General features: G+C 43.5%; 2 protein-coding genes across 4 annotated transcripts in view; both read left to right on the top strand.

Annotated features, from left to right (window-relative positions):
- Positions 1-20,070, top strand: part of FAM180A (family with sequence similarity 180 member A) — a 34,210-nt gene extending 14,140 nt beyond the window's left edge. For both annotated transcript variants that reach the window (XM_048830267.2, XM_075122828.1), the window contains 2 exons: positions 15,778-15,881; positions 16,904-20,070. In XM_048830267.2, the coding sequence (XP_048686224.1) occupies positions 15,778-15,881; positions 16,904-17,248 (449 nt within the window). In that variant the 3' untranslated portion in view covers positions 17,249-20,070. The remainder of the gene's footprint in view (positions 1-15,777; positions 15,882-16,903) is intronic.
- A 3,633-nt stretch (positions 20,071-23,703) lies between these two features.
- SLC13A4 (solute carrier family 13 member 4) overlaps positions 23,704-25,566 on the top strand; it is a 42,536-nt gene continuing 40,673 nt past the window's right edge. Inside the window, exon 1 of one of the 2 annotated variants that reach the window (XM_048830224.2) lies at positions 23,704-24,576. In XM_048830224.2, the coding sequence (XP_048686181.1) occupies positions 24,478-24,576 (99 nt within the window). In that variant the 5' untranslated portion in view covers positions 23,704-24,477. The remainder of the gene's footprint in view (positions 24,577-25,566) is intronic. The other variant, XM_048830233.2, reaches the window with a different exon arrangement.

Below are 25,566 nucleotides of genomic sequence, written 5' to 3'. Positions count from 1 at the left end.
GTTCACTGGAATATTCAAGGGAAATAACAAAAAGGGAGAAACGCAGCAGAAGTAAATTCACTGAAAATTCAAATAACTTTTAATGGCAACACTTTCCCCAGCAATACAGGGAGCAGAAGGAGCAGTAATAGCTTTCGGTGGCACAATGCACAAGGGAGTCTGCGTGGTAGGGGTGACATCAAAGGGCATGGAACCATGCAGATTCCAGGCTGTAACTTTTCCAGGCTGGGCACTCCCCTTCAGCCCCATTAGGTGTCCTGGAATGACCATAATATATTGCATCACAGCATGAGTTTTACCATACCTGCACTGGAAGTCCTTCATCCAGAGCAACTCTACCAGTGCACCAACTGTGTCAGTGAATCAGAGAGTGTTGCACAGCTACTATCTCCCTTACCCACCAGCGGAGTGAGGAAATCTGCGTGAATGACTGTATATAACTGGGTGTAAGGGAGGGTGTCATAAATATAAAGGGAAGGGTAAACCCCTTTGAAATCCCTCCTGGCCAGGGGAAAGCTCCTCTCACCTGTAAAGGGTTAAGAAGCTAAAGGTAACCTCGCTGGCACCTAACCAAAAAGAAACAGCCAAATGCTGTTCAGTGGACCGAAAAGTGTCAGAAGGCCTTTAACAAGCTTAAAGCAACACTCATGTCTGACCCTGTACTAAGGGCCCCAGACTTTGACAAACTGTTCCTAGTAACCATAGATGCGTCCGAGCGTGGTGTGGGAGCAGTTTTAACGCAGAAAGGACCTGATCAAGAATTCAACCCTGTAGTGTTTCTCAGCAAAAAATTGTCTGAGAGGGAAAGCAACTGATCAGTCACTGAAAAAGAATGTTACGCCATTGCCTACGCTCTGGAAAAGCTACGCCCATATGTTTGGGGACGGCGTTTCCACCTGCAAACCGACCATGCTGCACTGAAGTGGCTTCACATCATCAAAGAAACTAACAAAAAACTTCTTCGGTGGAGTTTAGCTCTCCAAGATTTTGATTTCGACATCCAACACATCTCAGGAGCTTCAAACAAAGTGGCTGATGCACTCTCCCGTGAAAGTTTCCCAGAATCAACTGGTTAAAATCGTCCTTGAGATGTAGAAAATATTGTTCGTCTTTATGTACTTGGTAGTATATTTAGAGATGCATGTGTCTTATTAACTCTGTTTTTCCTAGAGCTCCAGGAAGAAATCCCAGCCAGTGTTTCACCCTAGCTGAGATTTGGGGGGTGTGTCATAAATATAAAGGGAAGGGTAAACCCCTTTGAAATCCCTCCTGGCCAGGAGAAAGCTCCTCTCACCTGTAAAGGGTTAAGAAGCTAAAGGTAACCTCGCTGGAACCTGACCAAAATGACCAATGAGGAGACAAGATACTTTCAAAAGCTGGGAGGAGGGAGAGAAACAAAGGGTCTTTGTGTCTGTCTATATTCTGTCTTTGTCGGGGATAGACCAGGGATGGAGTCTTAGAACTTTTAGTAAGTAATCTAGCTAGGTACGTGTTAGATTATGATTTCTTTAAATGGCTGAGAAAAGAACTGTGCTGAATAGAACAACTATTTCTGTCTGTGTATCTTTTTTGTAACTTAAGGTTTTGCCTAGAGGGGTTCTCTATGTTTTTGAATCTAATTACCCTGTAAGGTATATACCATCCTGATTTTACAGGGGGGATTTCTTTATTTCTATTTACTTCTATTTTATTAAAAGTCTTCTTGTAAGAAAACTGAATGCTTTTTCATTGTTCTCAGATCCAAGGGTTTGGGTCTGTGGTCACCTATGCAAATTGGTGAGGCTTTTTATCCAACATTTCCCAGGAAAGGGGGGGTGCAAGTGTTGGGAGGATTGTTCATTGTTCTTAAGATCCAAGGGTCTGGGTCTGTAGTCACCTAGGCAAATTGGTGAGGCTTTTTACCAAACCTTGTCCAGGAAGTGTGGTGCAAGGTTTTGGGAAGTATTTGGGGGGGAAAGACGCGTCCAAACAGCTCTTCCCCAGTAACCAGTATTAGTTTGGTGGTGGTAGCGGCCAATCCAAGGACAAAGGGTGGAATATTTTGTACCTTGGGGAAGTTTTGACCTAAGCTGGTAAAGATAAGCTTAGGAGGTTTTTCATGCAGGTCCCCACATCTGTACCCTAGAGTTCAGAGTGGGGGAGGAACCTTGACAGAGGGTCTAACTTACACTATCTTATGTGTCACCTCGGAACAGTCCACCACAGCCCTCCAGTGCTGCAGTACATATGAACCCAAATGTCGTTGGTATGGGGCTTGAACTCACTGCTCTCTGGCCCAGAGGTCTGCTGCTTGCAACTGCTAAGGTAAAAGGGTGTAGGTTTGAAAAACTTTTTCTAGGGACCTGCCCTTTCCAGGGAGCAAAGGGACAGAATGAAGTTGCTTTTCAGAGCTGCTAGGGGTCAGTGGCTTTGTTGATATGGTTTTCTTGGTTTCCATTGTTCCCGTTCCCTGGTTCGTTTGAAGGTTCCTCCTCCTTGTTTTGTTTGTGCTGAGCTTCCTACTAAGTCCTGCATGCAACATCCTCAGGAGCACCAATATCCATCTGTACTATCTCCCTCCCTCCCTCTCTGCTCCTTGCTGCAAGAAATGAAAATAGAGTACATCACTGTACAGTCCTGTATGTATTCATCAGTGCAGAGAGATTTCAAGTTCTTTTTTGGATGGCTTTATGCCTGCTAATGGCCAGGATCACCCAATAAGGATGGAGATGAAAGATGGTCTTGAAGTTAAGGCATAGGACTGGGATATAGCATGGGAATTGCACCCACAATTTTCTGTTAGAGATTTATTGTGTGACTAGATGTCTCTGGGTCACAGTTTCCTATCTGTGAAATGGGGATAATATTTCCTTTTTCCCCTATTTAAACAGAGATTATCTCTTACTATGTATTTGCAAAGTGCCTAGCACAGTATGGCCCCAACTTCTTAGGAATACTATAATAATATATTCTGCATGCAAACCTGCACTCCTTTCCTTCACTTTTAGTTTCTTTCTACTGACTTCCTTCTCTTCATTTTACTAAGGCAACATGACTTCACTACTGTACAAGCCACCTTTTGACAGGCCTGTCTCATGTGTGACACAAAAGATTTCTGTAGGGTACCCCTCTCTTTATAACTAGGGGAGGAATGAATGACACAGGATACTCTTCCATGGTGGGAGGTGTCTGGGACTCTCTCAGGTGAAAAGGAGTGACTGACATAGTTTCCAGGTGAATGAACATTTCTCCAGGTGCATTCTAGTTGCCTCAGAACAGTGTGTTCTTTCCTGCTCAAAACATTTCACCTGGAACAGATACAGGTGAATACTCTGTGTGTGTGTGTGTGTGTGTGTGTATATCTATCTATCTAGATAGATATACACACACACAAAATCTCCAGAAATACCTCTCTATTTAAACTACAGATTGGAAAGGCCTTTAAATCTCCCCAAGTGATAGACCCTACCATGTTATCACTAGCACACAGGAAAGGATTTGCCTCTCCAACCAGTTCTACACTGAGGTTGCTCTACACTGCATAACTTCTGATCATTTTCTTTGCAGGCAATAACACATCTCAGGGGTTCCATTGCAGAACATACTTAGTGACCTATGAGGCCTGAGATGATAGAATGGGAAGGAACACCTGGGCTAGAAGACAGCTTTTAGCAAATGGGCTCTTCTTTGGTGCATGGTACACAGATTAAAGGTAATCTGAAACAATAGTAAAAAGAAAAGGAGTACTTGTGGCGCTTTAGAGACTAACAAATTTATTTGAGCATAAGCTTTCATGAGCTGCAGATCACTTCATTGGATGCATGCAGTGGAAAATACAGTGAGGAGATTTTATATAGACAGAGAACAATGGGTGTTACCATACACACTGTAACAAGAGTGATCAGGAAAGGTGAGCTATTACCAGCAGGAGAGCCGGGGGGAGGACCTTTTGTAGTAAAATCAAGGTGGGCCATTTCCAGCAGTTGACAAGAACGTGTGAGGAACAGTAGGGGGCACTACAAAAGGTTCCACCCCCTCCCCCAGCTCTCCTGCTGATAATAGCTCACCTTACCTGATCACTCTCGTTACAGTATGTGTGGTGTGACAAAGTTCCTGCTCTACTTTGGTGGGTCTTGCGCTTATTGGCGGATTTGCTCACCTTGGAGCTTCACGGCAGCCCTCAGCTTGGCCGTTTTTCCTAACCCACAGTCCAGGTCGACTCCTCCTGTGTCTGACCAGGTGTTGGGAGGTTTGGGGGGAACCTGGGCCCGCCCTCTACTCCGGGCTCCAGCCCAGGGCCCTGTGGAATGCAGCTGTCTAGAGTGCCTCCTGGAACAGCTGTGTGACAGCTACAACTCCCTGGGCTACTTCCCCAGGGCCTCCTCCCAACACCTTCTTTATCCTCACCATAGGACCTTCCTCCTGGTGTCTGATAATGCTTGTACTCCTCAGTCCTCCAACGGTCCACATTCTCACTCTCAGCTCCTAGTGCCTCTTGCTCTCAGCTCCTCATATGCACACCACAAACTGAAGTGAGCTCCTTTTTAAAACCCAGGTGCCCTGATTAGCCTGCCTTAATTGATTCTAGCAGTTTCTTGATTGGCTGCAGGTGTTCTAATCAGCCTGTCTTAATTGTCTCCAGAAGGTTCCTGATTGTTCTGGAACCTTCCCTGTTCCCTTTCCCAGGGAAAAGGGACCTACTTAGCCTGGGGCTAATATATCTGCCTTCTATTACTCTCCTATAGACATCTAGCCCGACCCTGTCACAATGGTAACACCCATTGTTTCACGTTCTCTGTGTATATAAAAATCTCCCCATTGTATTTTCCACTGTATGCATCCGATGAGGTGAGCTGTAGCTCACGAAAGCTTATGCTCAAATAAATTTGTTAGTCTCTAAAGTGCCACAAGTCCTCCTTTTCTTTTTGAGGATACAGACTAACATGGCTGCTACACTGAAACCTGAAACAATAGTAATTACTTAGATAACTAAAGAATTATATAGTTCATTTTAAACAGCTTTTAAAATAGAATTTCTCTTAAAACAGCATAGAAAGTTGCCTGCTTTTCTCATGCATTCCCATGGCAGTTGCATTTCCTGTGTCCTAACCTACAAAATCAGACTTTCAATATGGCAGCTTCATTTTTGGATCTTATTGAAAATAATATTAATTAATAAAAAGAATAACCAACTTCTAGGCCTGCCTCTAGCCAACAGAACAGAAAAAAAGATAATTGTGTTTTTAACTCTTGGGAGCTGAGTCTAAGATGGTGGGCATTTATATAAAAAGCTAGATCAACAGATTCTATTTGCTTCTGGTTTCTTTAATTACTGATTTAGATTTTTCTGTTTTTGTTTTTGCAATTATTGTTTTCCTTCATAGGGGATGAAGACTTCATACCCCCAAAATGGGGGTTTTACTGCATGAAGGCCAGTTTCTACAGGTCTTTGTGTAGCACTTGTCTTTAATGGAGTTACTTGTGTGAGTTAGTGCAATTCCATGTAAGGGCTACAGAAACTGGTCTTTAGTAATATGCTGCATTTTCTTGTCTTTCTGGTTCATTCCAAATGATCTTTTCTTTCTTTCCCTTATTTGTATCCCTTCTCTAGCAATTTCTCTCCCCATTTCTCTTCATGATGGGTTAGTATTAAATAATTTTTAACTTGGGATTTTGGATTGAGAAGGCAAAATGGCAAGAACTAAAAAGAAGCTATGCCTGACCACACTCCATTGTAATGCTGGTCAGGCAAAGTTCAGGTCCTGGCCTGACAGCCAATTGCATGTGTTCTGCATTCACTTTCCAAACACCCTGTGGGACTGTAGAACATGCATCCTTCTGGGGTCAATGGAAGTGCTGGTCAAGAAGTAAGGAAGGATGGGAATATTGCAAACAAGTCTGCTCATCTCTTATTAATACAGATCCAGTCATCATAAGCTTGGTGGATTTCATTACTTCCTTCACTGCCCGCTGAACATCCCTCAACACCATTCTACTCAGCAAGAGGCAGCCCTTCTGCGACCAGGTGCAGGGCAAGCTCAGCCACAGATGTACACTAGGTAGTTGCCCAGGGATGCAAAACATCTAGTGACTCTTGATTGAGCAATTGCAGGGCTGTGAGGTGCAGATATTTCACAGTTAACTTGAAGTGGCAATAACTCTGGATCCAGGTCTGACTGATCAGGTGTTATTCTATTAATGGAGTAACTCAACAAAAGGACTACAATGACTATTCCTCTAACAACAACAAAAATACTTTCAAACATCAACTATTATGTGTCTGACTCAAAATTCCCAAAGGCAGGCATATTCAAAGGTGACAGTGAGATAAAAACTTTAAGCAGCATGTCCTGGATTTGAGTCTCACAGCAAAATTTCTGCTCATCTCTAATGTCAATAGTATAGTGTACTAGTGGGGTGGGAATTGTGAGATGAACTACTAGAGATACCTCAGAGGAGCTACTAAAGCAAATTCTCTTGTGAACTTTTCCGGTGACTTCCCAGTGGCCCTTCTGAAGAAGCTAGAGAATATCTCAGTGAACTTCCCTGCAATCGTCTCAAGCAAATAGGTTTTACTCTCCCAGGCTCTTTGTGAGCTCTTACTGGGTTCATGATGGCTACTGCATTTGCCTGCATAGTCACTGCACTGCCAGTATCCAATTCATTTGCTTTGTCAAGTGCTTGGGATTACCTGAAATTAAAAAAATGCTGATTTACAATGTAAATCAAGGAAATAAAATAACCTTTCTGAGCTCAGAACTCAGGATTGGCTGAGCTGTAATCAGCACAGAACCCAAGGGTAGGAGGCAATGGTGGCTTTAAGCTACCTTTGTGCCCCTTTTCCCCAGATCCTAGGACTGACAGTCCTCATTGCAAGTTACAACAGCCCTCAGGGCTGCCAGAATATGCACCCAGGAGCAACAGCTCCCAAGAAGCCATTCTAGCTGTCGGTGACCCAGAGCTGCAGCAGCACTGTTAAGGCTATGCCCTGGCACCCCCCTGTACTGGGGTTGGTAGAGGGTTGGTGTAGAGGCAGCTACATTCTATGCCACCTGGAGATTCCATGATCCCAGCGAAATTTCCAAATACCCAGTTAAGCTGACTTTCCACAGGTCTTGCACTACCAGAGCAGTAAGCAGACAGAACAAGGCCCAGGATCTAGCCTTCTATATATGGCCCTGTACATGGTGACAGCCAGAAACAGCAAAAAGCCACAACTTCAAGCAAACAATAAAACATGGAAGAGCTCATCAGGCACCTGTAACCAGGCATGCACTTTCCCACTACCAGTGCTGGCCCTAGGTTTTGAAGGACTACAAATTAACTCCTGGGGGACTCCATCCAGCTTCCACCCAAACCCTGACCAGGTCAGCCCAACTCTGTGTACTCTTGGCCACTGCTGGCCACATCCGTTTGTGAGGCTCTGGCAATCCATTGCTACAGGTACAAGGAGGCCCAGAGGTAGAGCCGAAGTACAACTTTCCTAGTGGGGACTAGAGGAGGGAAACTAGGGTAGTCAGTTGTTGCCATTGGGACCACATGGGGACATGGATGGACAATCAGAGATAATACTCTAGCTCAGGTGTGTGCATGGAATGTGGGGTGTCTTAAGGTAAGCAAACATATATTTTGCATGAGCCGCCTCCTGTTCGTCACCAGGAGTCTGGAGTGACTTTAGAAGTAGTCCTGATTTATCTTCAGCTGTTAGCACTAAGGAAACCTCCTTGAGAAACATGTAGAGAGTTGCAGCTTTAGGACAATGGCAGTAGGAAAGCTGCTTTATCTAACCAAACTCGAATGCTAAAGTGCTGCCTGGAATTTTATCTCCTTGGAGCATTCCAACAGGATTTAGGCAGAACTGTTACCGCTCCTCTGAGTTAGAGGGGGAGAACAGGGAGGCATGGAAAGCTGTCCCAACTTTGGGCCAGTTCTGTTCAAGTTGGTGAATGATGTTGCAGACATCCTCCCCCTGTAACAGCAAAAAACACTGTGCTCTACTGGAGAAATCACCTCCAAGAAGAGCATGTGGTGTTTCTCCTTCTGGCCTCCTTTGGGTTTATGACTGGGAAAACAGATCTGTTTCTGTTGGGTACTCCCTACTGTGGCAGTTGCCAAGGTGCTCCCTGGCTCACTATAGCCCCTCTGAGAGAGTGAGCTCGTGATAACCTCCCATGGCCATAAATTTCTACCCTAAAGACTTTTCTACTCCAGCAGAGGCTATCATAAATAAGAGCTGATTTGGGCACTTCATGTTTTTTTCTTATAATTTATTTTTTAGTAAAGTGAACAAATGAGACTATTCAGAGTCTAGAAGATCTTCCTGCTTTTCAGTAAAAAGAAAAGGAGTACTTGTGTCACCTTAGAGACTAACAAATTTATTTGAGCATAAGCTTTCGTGAGCTACAGCTCACTTCATCGGATATATTCAGTGGAAAATACAGTGGGGAGATTTATATACACAGAGAACATGAAACAATGGGTGTTGTCATACACACTGTAACCAGAGTGATCAGGTAAGGTGAGCTATTATCAGCAGGAGAGCAGGGGGGAAAAAACCTTTTGTAGTGATAATCAAGGTGGGCCATTTCCAGCAGTTGACAAGAACGTCTGAGGAAGAGTGTGTGTGTGTGTGTAAGGGGGGAATAAACATGGGGAAATAGTTTTACTTTGTGTAATGACCCATCCACTCCCAGTCTTATTCAAGCCTAAGTTAATTGTATCCAGTTTGCAAATTAATTCCAATTCAGCAGTCTCTCCTTGGAGTCTGCTTTTGAAGTTTTTTTGTTGAGGAATTGCCACTTTTAGGTCTGTAATCGAGTTAAGGAAGTATGGGCTGGATGAATGCACTACAAGGTGGGTAGAAAGCTGGCTAGATTGTCGGGCTCAACGGGTAGTTATCAATGGCTCCATGTCTAGTTGGCATCCGGTATCAAGTGGAGTGCCCCAAGGGTCGGTCCTGGGGCCAGTTTTGTTCAATATCTTCATAAATGATCTGGAGGATGGTGTGGATTGCACTCTCAGCAAATTTGCGGATGATACTAAACTGGGAGGAGTGGTAGATACGCTGGAGGGGAGGGATAGGATACAGAAGGACCTAGACAAATTGGAGGATTGGGCCAAAAGAAATCTGATGAGGTTCAATAAGGATAAGTGCAGGGTCCTGCACTTAGGACGGAAGAACCCAATGCACAGCTACAGACTAGGGACCGAATGGCTAGGCAGCAGTTCTGCGGAAAAGGACCTAGGGGTGACAGTGGACGAGAAGCGGGATATGAGTCAGCAGTGTGCCCTTGTTGCCAAGAAGGCCAATGGCATTTTGGGATGTATAAGTAGGGGCATAGCGAGCAGATCGAGGGACGTGATCGTTCCCCTCTATTCGACATTGGTGAGGCCTCATCTGGAGTACTGTGTCCAGTTTTGGGCCCCACACTTCAAGAAGGATGTGGATAAATTGGAGAGAGTCCAGCGAAGGGCAACAAAAATTATTAGGGGTCTGGAACACATGAGTTATGAGGAGAGGCTGAGGGAGCTGGGATTGTTTAGCCTGCAGAAGAGAAAAATGAGGGGGGATTTGATAGCTGCTTTCAACTACCTGAAAGGGGGTTCCAAAGAGGATGGCTCTAGACTGTTCTCAATGGTATCAGATGACAGAACGAGGAGTAATGGTCTCAAGCTGCAGTGGGGGAGGTTTAGATTGGATATTAGGAAAAACTTTTTCACTAAGAGGGTGGTGAAACACTGGAATGCGTTACCTAGGGAGGTGGTAGAATCTCCTTCCTTAGAGGTTTTTAAGGTCAGGCTTGACAAAGCCCTGGCTGGGATGATTTAACTGGGAATTGGTCCTGCTTCGAGCAAGGGGTTGGACTAGATGACCTTCTGGGGTCCCTTCCAACCCTTATATTCTATGATTCTATGATTCTATGACCAAAGAGATTAAAGTGTTCTCCAACTGGTTTTTAAATATTATAATTCTTGATGTCTGATTTGTGTCCATTTATTCTTTTACGTAGAGACTGTCCAGTTTGGCAGAGGGGCATTGATGACACATGATGACACATGATGGCACATTGGTACATGTGCAGGTGAACGAGCCTCTGATAGTGTGCTTTTCAGTGTGTGTCTTGGGGAAGGACACAACAGCACTACCCAAAAAGACTTTATAAAATGCATTGGTTTCAGGAATATTATCAAGATGAGATTAAAAATAAGATAACATTTCTCTGTATTAGTTGGTATAAGAGAAAACTTCAGAAACCAGTCTGCTCTTGGATAGTGGCTGTCTATTACAGTTATCTATAATATATTTCCTTCTTGTTTCACCATATCGGAGAGATAGGGTCTGATCCAGAACCCACTGAGGTTCAAAAGAATGACTCCCATTGGGTCAGTGTCCATGGGTTTTATAATCCAAAGCCTATTGAAGTGAATGGGGAAAAACTACCACTGAGTCATGATCTCATTTGGATTAGATTCTTATTTTGCAGCCCTGAAGACTGGAAACAGTATCATGTTCTCCCTGCAATAAACATACATTGGCATAGTGCTCACCAGTGTCAGTCTTGGGGTTTTGTATGATTTCTTGTCTGAAGGAAAGGGAAATAAATGGATAAGATTCACGATGGTAGTAAGAGAATGATTTTTGTATTTGTGTGATTTTGCTCAATACTTATTTTGTGTTCAGATCACTACTGGGATGCAAACAGGGCGAGCAGCAGTCTGGATTTGAAAGAAAAACAAAATATCTGTCGGTTCAGGCCAGTTCTTAAGTGAACCTAAATGGAATTTTGGAAAAGGGAGAAAAATATTTATCATGATACTAATGAAATCCAGGACACTCCTTTAGAAATAAGAAAACAGTCTTTAAGAAAACTTTTTGAATATAAAAGTCTATGACTAAAAGAGAATCTATTGCAAGCTTAACTCTTGGTGGTACAGTATATTTAAATATCTAAGCAACGGTGACCCACCATGAGTTACAAGTTGGCAGCGCAGTTACCAAATAGACTAATGCAGAAGCAGCCTTCATCAAAGTTTGTGGGATAGTTCTTAGAGGGAAGCTGTGGCAATTCCATCTCTTGTGTCTTTTTAGAAGTAGATGAGATAAAGCACTAGGAAATGTTCTGTATGAAACAGTCTTGTGTGGGAAGGACTGGGTGACCAAATAGGGCACTTCCGTCTCTAATTTCTAAGACCATGCACACCCACACCGATACCCTAGGACATGAGAGCCTGCATTTGGTGAGAAGGGGAATGTTGCCCAAGACTCACTGTTGAAAAGTGATCTGGGAATCTCTTATGTTGGTCTGTCATACCCCTGGCCACTTTGTCTGTCTTGTCTATTTAAATTGTAGGTTTTTCAGGATAGGGACTATCTCTTATTATGTTTTGCATAGGGCCTAGCACAATGGGGCCCAGGTCTTGGCTATCGTCTCTAGGCACTATAATATAAATGGGGGAGGGGGGGAGTCTATAAGAATGTCTCCGTTGACTTAAATGATTGTTGGATCAGGCATTATATGACTGCATTGATCAGAAATCCCCTTCCTTCAGATGGTCCCAATTTTTGTGGATGATGTGAATCAGCTGCATCATCATCATAAAATGATACATATTGCTATGATATAAATACCTAGTAATGCTACAGGAAACTCCTTTGGGGCAAAAACTGGAAAAGAGATGGTCACAAATAGTCCTGTGCTATTCTTTGATACTGCACAGGTAACTCATGTCAAAGCTATAAGTGTAGGAGGAAGTCAAGTCAGCAGAAAAGTTTCTAGATGAGTTTATAATAATTAAATTCAGACTTTCTTGTGACTGGCTGGCTGCAAATCTTTCTCCATCTTGATTTTTGTGCTAAATTTACAAGCTCATAAACACTGAGTAAATAAAACCAGAAATCCCGTTCTGTAAATGCATACACAAACCCTGAAGGAAATGTAAATCACTAGGGTTAGGAGAATTTGAAGTGTGTGTGTGTGTGTGTTCGAAGATGTGGGTGGTTAGGGGTTGAATTAAAATGCTGAGCAAGAAAAAATAAAAATATTAAAAAGGAACACAAAGTTTATGAAGATAGAAAAATGTTTCTAAGAACTGTAGCAAAGGTTTAATATCTGTATTTGGGGCCAGGTGAACAGTTCAGAAAGTTAATGCAACCTGGCTCATATAGAGTGGTTTGCAGTCTCTAAATATATACAAGCCTCTTGTTTGCAAATGTATCATGTTCAGGCCTTGGCCCCGTTATATCTCACAGCCTACTAAGCAATGTCATCCTGGTCAGTTGTTGGATAGGAAAACATCAGGAAGTGCAGCTAGTGATTCAGGAAGAGGCACTTTTCTAAGGGTGTGTCTACATTTCAAACTGGGGGTGAAAATTCCAGCTTGAAGAGATGTACCCATGCTTGCTCTGATCAAGCTAGCATGCTTAAAGATAGAATGTAGCCACCATGACACAAGAGGTGGGAGGGGCTAGCCACCCTACGTACATACACATCTTCAGGGCAGCTAGTCCCTCCTGCTGCCCCCACCCCTGCAGCTACACTCTATTTTTAGTGGGCTCGCTGGATCAGAGCTAGCATGGGTATGTCTCCCCAAGCTGTGAATTACACCCCCTAGTTCAAAGTGTAGACATACCTTAGATCAGCACTGTGCCAATTTCCTAACATCGAGAGCCTTGCTTGTGGAAGTGATGTCTTCTGGATGAGTTGTAAAATAAAGGTATTGATCATTCTTAGCTAGATTCCAATGTAATAATCCATCCACCTAAATTCTCCCTGTGCACTTTCAGCTGGCAATATCATCCTTCACTTCCTTTATCAAAAGCTGTTGTACAGTGTTCCTGTTAAATAGTTGTTGCATTTCTGTGTGGGATAAGTGAGGTCTATATATACATAATTGGTATAGTGCCTAGGAGATAGTTATAGATGTAAGGCACTATTACAGAGACATGGAAGTGATTCAATAGTTATGGATCTGTCCAGAATTCCAATCTATTTTCTATCCCCCTCTAACTTTGAATTGCAGGTAGTGATAAGTCTGAAAAATATATATGCTTATAATAGACTAGGAGAAGATTTTAGTTTCCCCTGGAAACTTGAAAACTAAAAGATAAAACATCCATCCAGCTGTGTTTTTAAGTATTATAGCAATGTCTTAAGATACTTGGGTCACCTGTTCCACAACATAGGGAAAACTCATGAATACAAAATTTCACACCTGTGTAGATGTTTCTATGCATGGGACAGCTGCCATGGAAAGAATGCCTAAAAAGTTAGAAATGAATCTTCATTATTTTGACTGGATCTCTGCTAGCTGCGTGGCCATTAACATTTTAATTGCCCAGTGATTAAAGTTTTGTTTACTAAGCAGACTTATCCATGGATAAGTCCATATTAGATATATGTAGGCTTGGCAGAATTCAATTTTTATTTTTATAGTGTTGAGAGATAATATCAATGTTTACATTTAAACATTTTTTTAAAAAATAATATATTGATTTAAATGTTCACAATTGTGGGAAATTATAGATTTTAATTTTTTTTCTTGATTTTTAATTTTTACATTTGCAGGACTTTACCACCAGGGTGTGGGGGTCAGACAAAGGGAGGAATCAGAAAATAATACATGACAGAAATGGAGATTCAAAAAGTTAAAGCTTTGTAACTGTTAAAACACAAATTGTTAAGATCGTATGTCAAAATATACAATGTAAATATCCTGAAATCAAACTGGAATAAGTTCTCAAAGCAGCATTTTTCTAACTTCGTCTGTCTGTACGTTTTGATTGCTGTTGATGGAAATATTTTTTGTCAGTTGTGTGTGTACGGTGAAATCCAATCCTTCCAAGCCTGGATATATCATAGACGTGGCTCTCTGGTCTGCAGAGGCGTGAGTGCTAACCACACTGTTTGTCAGCACCCCAATAGACTCAGTGGTAGCCTGCAAGGAAACTATGTGACCTACCCTTACAGTTATCCTAGGTGGAGTCTGAGCAACACAAGGGTTGAGTGACTTCCTGACTATATGTGTAGGCTCCGAACAGGGTGATGTGCAGTGATGAGCTCCCAAAATCTTAACAACCAGTTCCCTATAAAAAGTTCTGATGTAAGGGATGTGCCCCAATATGTATTTTTTGTACCAGTAGGGTTACCATACGTCCGTATTTTCCCGTCCATATTTTCCTCTCAGACGGCGATTTAAGAACCAAAAAGCCTGACCTGTCCGGGAAAATACGGGTGTGTGTTAACCCTGCCTAAAGTTCTTTTTTAAAAAGATGGGCCTGAACTAGAAATGAGCTCCGTTTCACATGTGTGGGTCCCTGCCACTCCCTGGGGGTGTGCTAGGGTGACCAGATGTCCCGATTTTATAGGGACAATCCCGATTTTGGGGTCTTTTTCTTATATAGGCGCCTATTACCCCCCCCCCCCATCCTGATTTTTCACACTTGCTGTCTGGTCACCCTAGAGTGTGCATATGTGTGGGTCCCAGCTACTCCCTGCCCCCTTCATTGAAGCAGGTGTGCAGGGTTACTGCCCTGGGAACTGCAGGGCACCAGTGGACGTGGGGCCAGCTGCAGACAGGGGCGTGGGGCAGGGCTAGCTGGAGGCAGGGGGTGCAGGGCTGGCTGTGGGCAGGGCAGGGGATGCGGAGCTGGCTGGAGACAGGAGGGTGCAGGGTTGGCTGGAGGCAAGGGGGTGTGGGGCTGGCTGGAGACAGGGCAGAGGCTGACTGGAGGCAGGGGCTGGCTGCAGGCAGGGCAGGGGGGTGCAGGGCTGACTGCGGGCAATGGGTGCGGGGGTGGCTGGAGACGGGCTGGTTGCGGGCAGGGGGTGCAGGGGTGGCTGGAGACAGGGGCTGGCTGCAGGCAGGGCAGGGGGTGGCTGGAGACGGGCTGGCTGCAGGCAGGGCAGAGGGTGCAGTAGGGACTGGTGCGGGCAGGGCGGGGGTGGCTGGAGACAGGGGCTGGCTGCGGGCAGGGCAGGGGGTGCGTGAGGCAGGAGCTGGCTGCAGGCACGGAGTGTAGGGGTGGCTGGAGACGGGGGGTGGCTGGAGACAGGGGCTGGTGCAGGCAGGGTGCTGGGTGCTCACGGGGAGAGCGGCTCGGAGCAGCAGGACGCAGCCTAGGCCCAGCAGAGCAGCCGGGGACCCACCAGGCAGCAGCGGGAGCCCCAGGGCCAGGGGTCGGGGGAGCAGCAGCACCAGGGCTCGTGCCCAGGGCCATGCGGCAGCCCACATGGCTCCCGCAGCGCAGCGCCCCCAGCGGCCGGAGGAGGAATTACATCACTTCTCGGCCAGAGCCCATCAAAGGCTCAGCGCCCCCTGCAGGGAAGCGGGTTAACAACCGGTTCTAAAACAGCTTCAGAATTTAACAACTGGTTCGCGTGAACCAGTGCGAACCGGCTCCAGCTCACCACTGGTGACGTGTCCTTTCCCTGTGACAGTATTAGATTCCCAAACTGAGGCTCCTTTCTGATCCTGAATCAGAGAGAAAACGTCTAGGTCATATTATTTGTAGTTGTATTGTCACAGTGCTTAGGAGCCCCAGTCTTGGACTCAGGATGCCATTGTGGTTGCACTGTACAGACACAGAACAACAAGATGGCCCCTACCCCAAAGAGCTTGTACTCGAAATAAAAGCTTACAACCCAAGTAGTCAATTTCTTTGCCCAGTAGAAAATTGTTCCCTACAATATATTTTCTGCAACAGACTGTACTTTGGTTAAAGCTGATACTGAAATGTCCTTGGCTCCCTTAGTGTGTGCTACTCGCTTAAATCTCTCTTCCCGTTGATTTTTTTTCCAGCCATGCTTTTCCCATCTGCTCAGCGGTTTAAGAGATGGTCATCATCAGCCCTCGTGAACCCGGTGCTGCAGAACTCGCTGGACGATGTGAACATGCTTTTTGAGGTTCAGTATATGGAGGCAATGGGCACCCTTCAGTCTCTATATTGGAATAGTGTCATTGTTTCCCATTCATCACAGCCTCCCCATTTCACCCTATCTCTGAGCTCTGCCCCAGCCTCAAACCTGAATTACTGACCATGTGCAGTCTCTTACGGTTAGTAGCCCACTGTTGGTACCAAACGGAGAGAGACTGGAGACGTATATACTTTTTAAAGTATAAAATATCTCTATTTCAGATTCTAGGTACATGTACATTCAACAAATTAAAATATACCTATATTTGAGAAACTCTCAATTCAAAGTGAACTCCTGATTTAAAACAAACAAACAAAACTTCCCACGAATTTAAGTCCCCTCAGCCCATAGGTAAGCCTCACATTGGCACCTGGAGTTCAGTAGATGTGACTTCTGTTGGACCAACAGGGAAGGCAAGATCCAGAGCCAATGCCCCCACTGAACATACCCCATTCTCTGCCCCCTAACTGATAACGATATAGTGCCATTTTGATTCCTTGAGCCAAAGCATCAGTGCCAAACGAATCAATGCTTAGTAGCACAGCACCATGCCTGGCAGTGCCAAGGAATCAAAATGAAAAACAAATCTCCCAGGACAGCATGACTATTTCACCTGTACAGAGCAGGCTCAAATCCTCTGTTCGGGTCACATTTGAAATTGATTCTGTTGCTTTGACCCTAGTATAGATTACAAAGCCACTGCATGATTTGCCACAGTTCAGCCTGACTAGATAAGATCCTGAACTATAGAAGGAAGGGTATCGTAGGCCAGTATTAGTATGTGTTGGTAAGGCAGTGTAGTGGGCCCAGAACTGGAAGGGCAGGAATTAAGGTGCAGTGGTGGAATTTTAGAGGGCAACTTGAACAGTGTCTTTTTACTCTATCCTGGCTTAGCTCTTTGCTTACATTTTACCAAAGAAAAGAAATAAGAACAAGCTCTAAATTAATGTTTACTCTATATATAGACTCTCAGAGGATAAATAGCTTTCTGTGTTCTGATTTTGTACCAGTTTCTTTTAGCTGAGATTGAAATTGACAAAGGTCTGAGGATCTCCATTAAAGATGAGGAGCTGGCTTCGTTGAGGAAGGCCAAAGAATTTGACATTGTCTGCAATGACATTATCCCCAAAAGCATCACAGAGATTCGTCGGCTGAGTGCCAGGCTGTCTGACTACCCGAGGGAACTAAAGAAAGAAGATTTTGAAAGAACAGTCTTGACCATGGTCTACACAGCCTACAGGGCAGCTCGATCTTGGAAGCACCAGAAGAACTCTTGGGCCGAATCCTTCATCAGTCTCTACAAGGCCCTGAAGCATGACTTGATGTTCTCATACAGCAAAAAGCCATTGCACTGAAGGAGTTTATACACCAAGAATGCAACAAGCTCTGCTGATAAGGGGACACATAGCATGTCCACCACTTTATTCTGTAAACAATTTAAGTCTACGCATAGTTAAGGTTTCAGAGTAGCAGCCGTGTTAGTCTGTATCCATAAAAAGAAAAGGAGTACTTGTGGCACCTTAGAGACTAACAAATTTAAGGATTTAAGTTAAGGATTCTTTATTCTCTAGCTCCCCCTAGTGAGATATTGTTATAGAAACATGTTTAACTGGAAAAACATCTTGTCTGCTTCAGTCCCTGGCATCCATTCTCACGTGGGCAAAGAAGAATGTTCTGTTACTGAGGGTGAAGGGAATATATATATTTTTAAAGTTATTCCCAAAGGATGGAGGAAGGGCACGCTCATCTGGCAAGTTTTGGGTGAAGGTTTAGAAACCCATTTCCTGTTTTGGAAAGTAGTAGATATTTCAAAGTCCCATTAAACAAGTCCATCCCTGGTGTAATATCAACAAAGTTAATGGCTTTATGTCTGGGATAATTTGGGCCTGAGCTGTCTTGGGGGTGGAGGGGAGTTTACTCTGCTAACTAGTTTGCAAAGCAAGCTCAGAAGGAGAGTGTGCTGAGGAATCCTACCTTCCTGGCTAGAAAAAAGATAGGAGTTTTGCTGCCACCTAATGGGGTGTAAAAAAAGAGAGAGAGTGAGACACAAGCTCACTATAAAATGAAGACGCTTCCTGGCAATTAGAGCTTGGAGACTATGGGAAGAGTAAAATCAGCAATATTCTTGTAACTCAAACTAACTGACTCGCTTCCCAGGTATTGGCAACCTATTTTAATCTCTCGTTCACATACATTGGGTTGAGCCAGTTTTTATTCACAAGAATATTTGTTTGTGGAAGGACACACCGTTATTTGTGTGTGCATTCTCCCCAGAAGAGCTCTCACAGCCAGTCTATAAAGGTCCTTCCATTATTTGCACATGGCTCTGAGCCTGCAACTATCTGTCCATGTGGTGTCAACAGCAGGATCAGAGCCTAGATTAATGTAACAATTACACTTTTCAGCTTGTCCCTATAACTCGAAGTGGCTGAACCAATCTCCCGGTTCAGAACATCCCTGAACTTTGTGAAGGGTGTAAAAATCAAGACTTTTATGGATAATTCATGGGCAGAGGAAAGGTATTCATCAGATAAATTATTTGCAATGAACAGTTCAACCTGTTCTAGTGACAATGTCTTAAGGTTTAAAACAGGTTATACTAATGCTGTTTATCTACCTATGTTAGGTATTTCTAACATGTCTCACTATAGTTTCTGAGCACTTCTAAAAAGCTGTTACCCCCTTAATATTTGCACCTGTGCCCTCTCTCACTTACTCTCACACACTACACTCAGTCTTTCTCTCTTTAATCATCCACTTTACTTAATTTTCTAAACTTTATAAATAGAGACAGGCCCAAACTAAAACCGGCAAGGGAAATAGTTTGGATTTTAAGGGCCAGACTCTGTGTCCCACCCTGCTCCTTTTGTATCACTCAGGCCTTACAAAAAAGAGCAGAAATCTCCTGCAAGTCCCTTATTGTGGGGATATTCCACTAGGTGGATGATTTCCCATTAAATGTGGAGCCAGCAGAGCCACCTCCTACACTTCCCTCTGTGCAGCTTCCACTGCAGACAGGGTGTTGGGGACAGTCTAGGGCAAGCAGGGGGAGTTATCAGAGGACAATATGCTCTGGCAGTCCTCAGCTGGTGTATGGCCACTGTGGGACCTTCACCTGCTGGTGCTGTTTAGAGTTTTGCAAAGTTATAAACAACTGAAAATAGGGTTTTATAATGGAAAGTGTGAGGCATGTTTAACAACAGGTGTAGCTAATTGTATTTGTGTGTGAAAGAGTATTTAGACACAAAAACACCACAGCTGGCCTACACTTAACACATCTAACAGAAACTTTCCAAATGAAAAGCAATACATACCTTCCACTCCTGTGCCCGGAGCAATGCAACTCATTGCTAGCCAAACTGCCATATGCTACAACCTTTATTAATTAACGCTTCCCCAAAAAGGATGTCAGTCTTCCAGAATGCCCTTTCCCAAACTCCCACCACCACAAGTAGGCCAGCAGATGTCCCACATGTAATGTCTCTTCTGCACCGTTCTGGGAAACCACCCTCACCTATTTCACAAACTTGCGGATTACTCTTTTTTTCCAGAGCGGCATGGAATGGGAGTAGAGGGGAGCGCCCATATATGCCTTATTTCTTAAAAGCAAACACAAACCATCGTTTTTTTTCCTTTTTAAAATTACCCTGTTGTATAATTAATTTGCTCACGGAGGGTAATTACCATGAGTGATCACCCTGTTTTTACTCTGTGCTCCTATTCCATTTCCTAGAGTGACATCTGCTGGGAGAGACTGGAACTAGAGCATTCAGGAGCTCCCTCCATAGTCCAGTGGTTCTTCCCTACTGTGACAACAACCAGGACTGAGGCAGTAAGTTTTAAGTATAATTGACTACACAGAGAGGTCTCCCTCACATCAGGTGATATTATAATGCACACAAGGTTCATCTGCCAGTGAGCATCATAAGCCCCTCAGAAAATTATCTGTACAAACATTGCTCAGAACATCCTACCATTCCCCGTGGATTACTGTACCTTACAGATTATCTTTATTTCTTCACTGTTAAATTAAGTCTTCTAAAGTTTGTTTTCTCCTCCCTTTTGGCCCAGTTTCTGTGGATAATGTAACAAAAGAGAAATACTATTGTGTCACTCAGATTGCCCAAGTTTATTTAATACAGAATCATTAATGAAATAATAAAACTATAACCGAGAACTATTTGACTGTTTGGTGTATTTGTTAAAGGAAGTAACTCCACTGAGGATATGTGGCAACTTGCAGATGTAACATGCCTTTATTTCAGGAGCTGATTTGCTATTTAACTACCCTGCAGCATGCTCTCAGTCCCTGGATATCTTTCAATCTGTGGAGCTCCATCCCCACAAAGCATAACTATTAGAGATGGGCAGGAAACGGGATTTTTGTTCAACAGGAAATGTCAACACTTTGAAACTCATTTTCATTTTTAATTGTTTCAAAAAGGTAAACAATATTTCATTTTCATGTTGCATCATTGTATTATAAAATATTAAATATAATATATTGATATAAAATATTAAAATTAATGTAATAGCAAAAAATGAAACAAAACTGTTTTTGCCTTATTGAAACTAAACATTTCAACATTACCAAAATGAAATGAATCATCTCAATGTTCTTCCATCAAAAAATGTTGTTGAAATCGACACGTTTCGACCAAATGTTTTGATTTCAATCAAACTGCATTTTCTGATGGAAAATTACTCTGTGGGAAATGTTTCAACCAGCTTTGATAACCACACTGCCAGGACATCAGGGTAATTCTGGTGGCTGGATCTCTTTCCCCTTACATTAAGAATAATCAAGTGATTGGCCACACAAGTTTTCAGCAGTCCACAATATTTCACCAAAAATGGATGTTTGTGGCCTGTTGGCATCAAAGACCCTATTGTTCAGTGCAAGACATTTGGCACTCACAGTTCTCTGGCCGTGCAGAGGCACTCCCCACTCTGGCAAAGGGGAAAGCACTGAGCAAATGGATCAATAGTCCCATGGGGTCTCTCTCCTTCCTCCAGGCAGAGGATACAGAGCTATGCATAGGAGCCAGGGTAGAACAGAGAAGGGGATATGGTCCCTCGTTTTGGAAGGAGGGAGGTAAGAGATAAGAAGAAGAGTTTCCTTCAGCTAGGAGAGAGGGCAGGGCATGGAGCTCTGTGCAGTGGAGCACTGACTCAGGAGAACCCTCCCAGCACAGTATCTCTCCTAGATTGTCTGATCTTCCAGGGAGAGAAGTAAGCACTATTGTCATCTTTATTCCCGAGCTCTTTGGTTAAAGCCTGGAATTTTTTGGCTCTCCCTACCTCAATCTCATACCCACTGACTGTGACTTTCACAAAACTCATTGCTTCTCTAGTGCAACAAAGACCCATTGTCCTTAAGATAGTTCTATGCCATACCCTTAGTCATACAAAAACAAACTGTCATGGATTGCAACACTGCTCCTTTGTGGTAGCTTCATGGTCCAGTGGAATTAAAAAACACTTATGGCAACTTCAGATGTCTCCTCCTTAGCACATGGGCCACAGCAGCAAGAAGTGAATATTTCACTGCAGCATCACTTATAATTCTGGATTTACCCCCCAGAAGACTGCTTCTGTAGGCCATATTCTCCACTGTCCTGCATTTTGTGCAGTCGCTTACCTTCTGCCATGTCAGAATGGTGGCTTTTTACATCCACTTTGCATAGGTATCGTTGACAAGGTGCAAGGCAATGGAGAACATGACCCTGTGTTTTTAATTCTTGACCAGACTGTGCATAGCTCTCAGATTCCCAGTTCTACAGTGTGGGGTCAATAAGGGATAATAATGACCTCAAAGAGGGGCAAAGGGACAGACTTCATTTTTTCCTCTTACACCCAAATATCCTTTCTTTGCCTCCCGTCTCCTTTCATGAGTCCATCTCTCTTCATTGCTGCCACTTTCCCCATCTCTATCCTTCAGCTCCAATTCCCTTATTCACTAGCCTCTCAGACATTAGTGGTAGGGGACTGCAGCTGTGGGGAAATGAGTAATTCCAAGCCTATGGGTGGTAATGGGAGAGCACAGGAGGAGGAATAATTTTTCTTTGCTATTGGGTGGGCTGAGCCAGCCCTTTGGCCTGTGAGCAGGTGCTGACACCCAGCCAGCCCTGCTGCAGCCACCAGTCGAGGTGCACACACAGCTGTCTGGGCTCAGCCTGTACAGCAAAGCTTTTTCTCGGGCTGTCAGCAGGACTGACAGGTGTCCAGGGTGGATGGAGCAGATGTTGGATGATTTGAACCTGTTTTGGAACATGACCCCCGCAAAAAACCTGTATCTACTGTGTGGTTCCCCAGGAAATTCTGGATGCTTGAGATGTACACCCTAATGGATCCCTGCAGCCTATGGATGCAGCAGGCCAGTGGATTCAACATGCCTCTTACATTTCAAGTACTGTCAGCCCATTCCTCAGTAATGATATCAAGCTCAACGCTAAAAGGATGAGCTAATAGAGGTGCTGTTAGGGGGCTTATTCCTTCACCCACTTATTTCCCTGATCCTTCTCGCATGAACAGAGAGCAACAATACCCAAAGTCCAAACAATTCGATGTTTATTGGGGTGAACTTCCAGCAAGCATGATTCCAGTTTTCTTCCTTAGTGTCCCCCTTCCCAGCTCTGACACCACAGAGCCTTACCTGTGTCCCTGTTCCCATGCCCCCCTTAGCAAAACATGATTCCAATTTCCCCGCCCCCATTCTCTGTTCCCATTTCCCACCCCCCCACTCACTTCCTGATTGATTGCAGACGATATAGTAAAACTTGAGTTCTGCTTAGCTATACCTTAACCTATCATTTTACTGAAATTTAACTAACCAATCCTAACATATTGTAACATGATTATTTAACCAATTATATCCCACCACCTTAATTAGTTTACACCCAGAAAAATTAATTATACAGCAGACAGGAACAATCACAGAACCAGACAGAGATTATGCAGACAAACAATAGGGAAATGGGGACTACAGTGACAGAACAAACACAGAAATGAGGATTTCACATCCCAGCTATTGGTAAGTGAGTTCTTGCCAGACATGATGCTATCAAACTAAGTTTCCTTTTACATTTTCTAGGCACTTCCCTTTCTCTGGAGGTGATAGGCACTATCAGGACAGGATTGTGTTCCTAACAGCCCAATAGCACCTTATTTCAATGTGACTAGTTTGGAATGTGAGGATGTAACTAATCGCTTCCCAGTTTATGGCTGACTCTGCTGTTTAGCCAAAGGCCTTAGCCTAACAACAGGCCTCAGACTGTCACAGTAAAAGAAGGCTCTTACACCAGCAGACAGTGATTTTGATTCTTTCTTTTATATCTCTATAACTAGCCAAGTGATAAGAATACACCTAAATTCTTAGAGTATAGGGCTTTACAGACAGGCCTGAATATCTGTAGCCTAACAGGTGCTCCTGATGCTAAGCCATTAGAACCCTGTGGCTGGGGAGCATTAGGTTCTGAATTTGCATCTAATTTCCATGGAGTCTGGCTGATGTTAGTGTGGCACAGATTGCAGCACATCCCTTATAAATTAATAGCCCCCATGATGAAGCAACAATGATCATGAAAGAGAAAGTATGTTCTACAGAAAACAATGTTTGTTTTTTTATCAGCAGGTCCTAGGCCTTGAAATAATCACACTGTTCAGCAACTAAAAAAAGGCCTTTCTTTGTGAGAGGAGGTTGTTTGTCTTCTCAAGCATCCTGATTGGCTTTTGGATGGTGGGCGGAGGCTCTACCATTTTCCATCCTCCTTACTGGCGAATTATAGTTGGGCGAGCCTTTTTAACAAGTTTTTTTTTATCTTGAGACCGAGGATAATCTTTTCAAGAACTGCTGCCCTGCGAATTCCAGGCTGAAGAAAAAGTAGGGGAAAGGTAAATTCAAAGTCAAAAAGAAAATTATAAAGAAGAAATCTGAACAAAGCACATCATTAAAAGCAGAAAGACTTTAAGAAAGACTACTACATCTTTCCTTCAGTAATTTAAACTGTAAACTGTTGCTACTAACAATTTCCCAGGAAGAAAAGAAATCCAGTGTTGGAAAACTCAGGCTATAGTATTACTGAAGAGAGGCTTTAGAGCATACTGTGGGTGGCTATGAAGGTATCAGATTTGGTTTACCAAAAGCAAGCCTTACACCACTGAAAACCAGATGATGGAAGGAACAGAGGCTTTATAAAACAGGGATGAGAAGGCAATGCAGCAACTTCCCTGATTCTGAATAAAAACACCAATACCGAAAAAGACCACTATGTTCCAGCTTGCAAACCTCTGTAGGTTATGGTGTGACAATCATAAGGATATGCTAGTAAGTCCTACATAAACCTGATAAAAAGGTTAGCAAATTTGATAGTGTTTCTTTAAAATATAACAGAAAAAAAAGAATAAATATATTAACAAAGAAATTTTAGGGGCAGGAAGGTGGGGAAAGGAGTTGACACAGTACAGTCAGAACCCTTTCGGAGACATCAGGGAAAAGCTGAAGAAGGACCTGGAGCTGAAGTAGAAACATCTGAGGAAAACAAGGACAAATCCAAGGAGGAGAGCCACCAGGAAGTGAAGCATTATGGCACTGGTGAAGGAGCTCCTCAGGGCCAGAAACCTGCTGCTGGTTGTGCTCATTCCACTTCTGCTGCTTCCTCTGCCACTTTTATACCCCACTAGTGTAAGTACATTATTGTTTCCTTTTTAATAAAGCTTATGGAACAGCTGGGCAAAGAGAGTGATGGTGAGTTGCAGGGTAACCATCCTAAACAGGTGTGCTGCAGGAAAATGGGGGGCAGGAGGGACTTTAGAGAGCAATTATTCCTACAGGGCAATGAGCTGATGATGCCCCTTTGTAGAACTTAGAAATATGATTTATTTAGAAGCAAGAGTAGTAGTCTCCCTAGCAACCAAATATGATGTCACAAGCAGAGGTGGGGAATCAGCACTGAAGCTGAAAAAGTTCCTGTTTTCAGGCAAATGCATCAAATATGTGTTTTTTTTAAAGTGTGACAAAAATACAGACTATATATGGCATTATCTTTAACAAGCATTCATTTAAAAATTTTATCAGGTGTCATAAGGCTAGTAATGACAGCAGGTTGTCTGGGGACTTTCAAATTAGACTGAGTTTTTATAGGACAGCTGTAAAGAATGGAGCCAGGATTCAGTGATAGAAATGTAGGAACATACACAGCATTTGCTATTGCATGTCAGACCTTGGTTTCTCTAGTCCAGTATTGCACTTCTGGCAGTAGCTAAGTGTTGAAGTCTCAGAGAAAGGCACAACAGCACAAAATGGAGGAATTGTGGTTGGGGGCTGAGAAATCTGGTTTTTATTCCTGACACTGGCCAGGGACTTCCTGTCCTTGGCCTAGTCATTTTAACTCTCTGTGCCTGTGTTTCCCCATTTGTAAAATGGAGGATAATAATGCTTCTCTACCTCATAGGGATGTTGAGGCTTAATTTGTTAATGTTTGTGAGGTATTCAAAAATCTATGGTGGTGATCCCCCTATAGATACCTATAAATAAATATACAACTGGCCAGTGGTGTGGTACCTTTCTTTGGGAGCAAAATTCCTTCCTGACTCCTGCTAATGACCAACTCAAACTCTCCTGCTTCAGTGAGGATATATATTACCATAGGCGTAAATAGAAATATTATTAATA

Source organism: Caretta caretta, chromosome 1 (genome assembly GCF_965140235.1).
Source record: "Caretta caretta isolate rCarCar2 chromosome 1, rCarCar1.hap1, whole genome shotgun sequence".
Lineage (NCBI taxonomy): Eukaryota > Metazoa > Chordata > Testudines > Cheloniidae > Caretta > Caretta caretta.
Note: the sequence above shows the minus strand (reverse complement) of the source record. Positions and strands in the feature narration are given on the sequence as shown.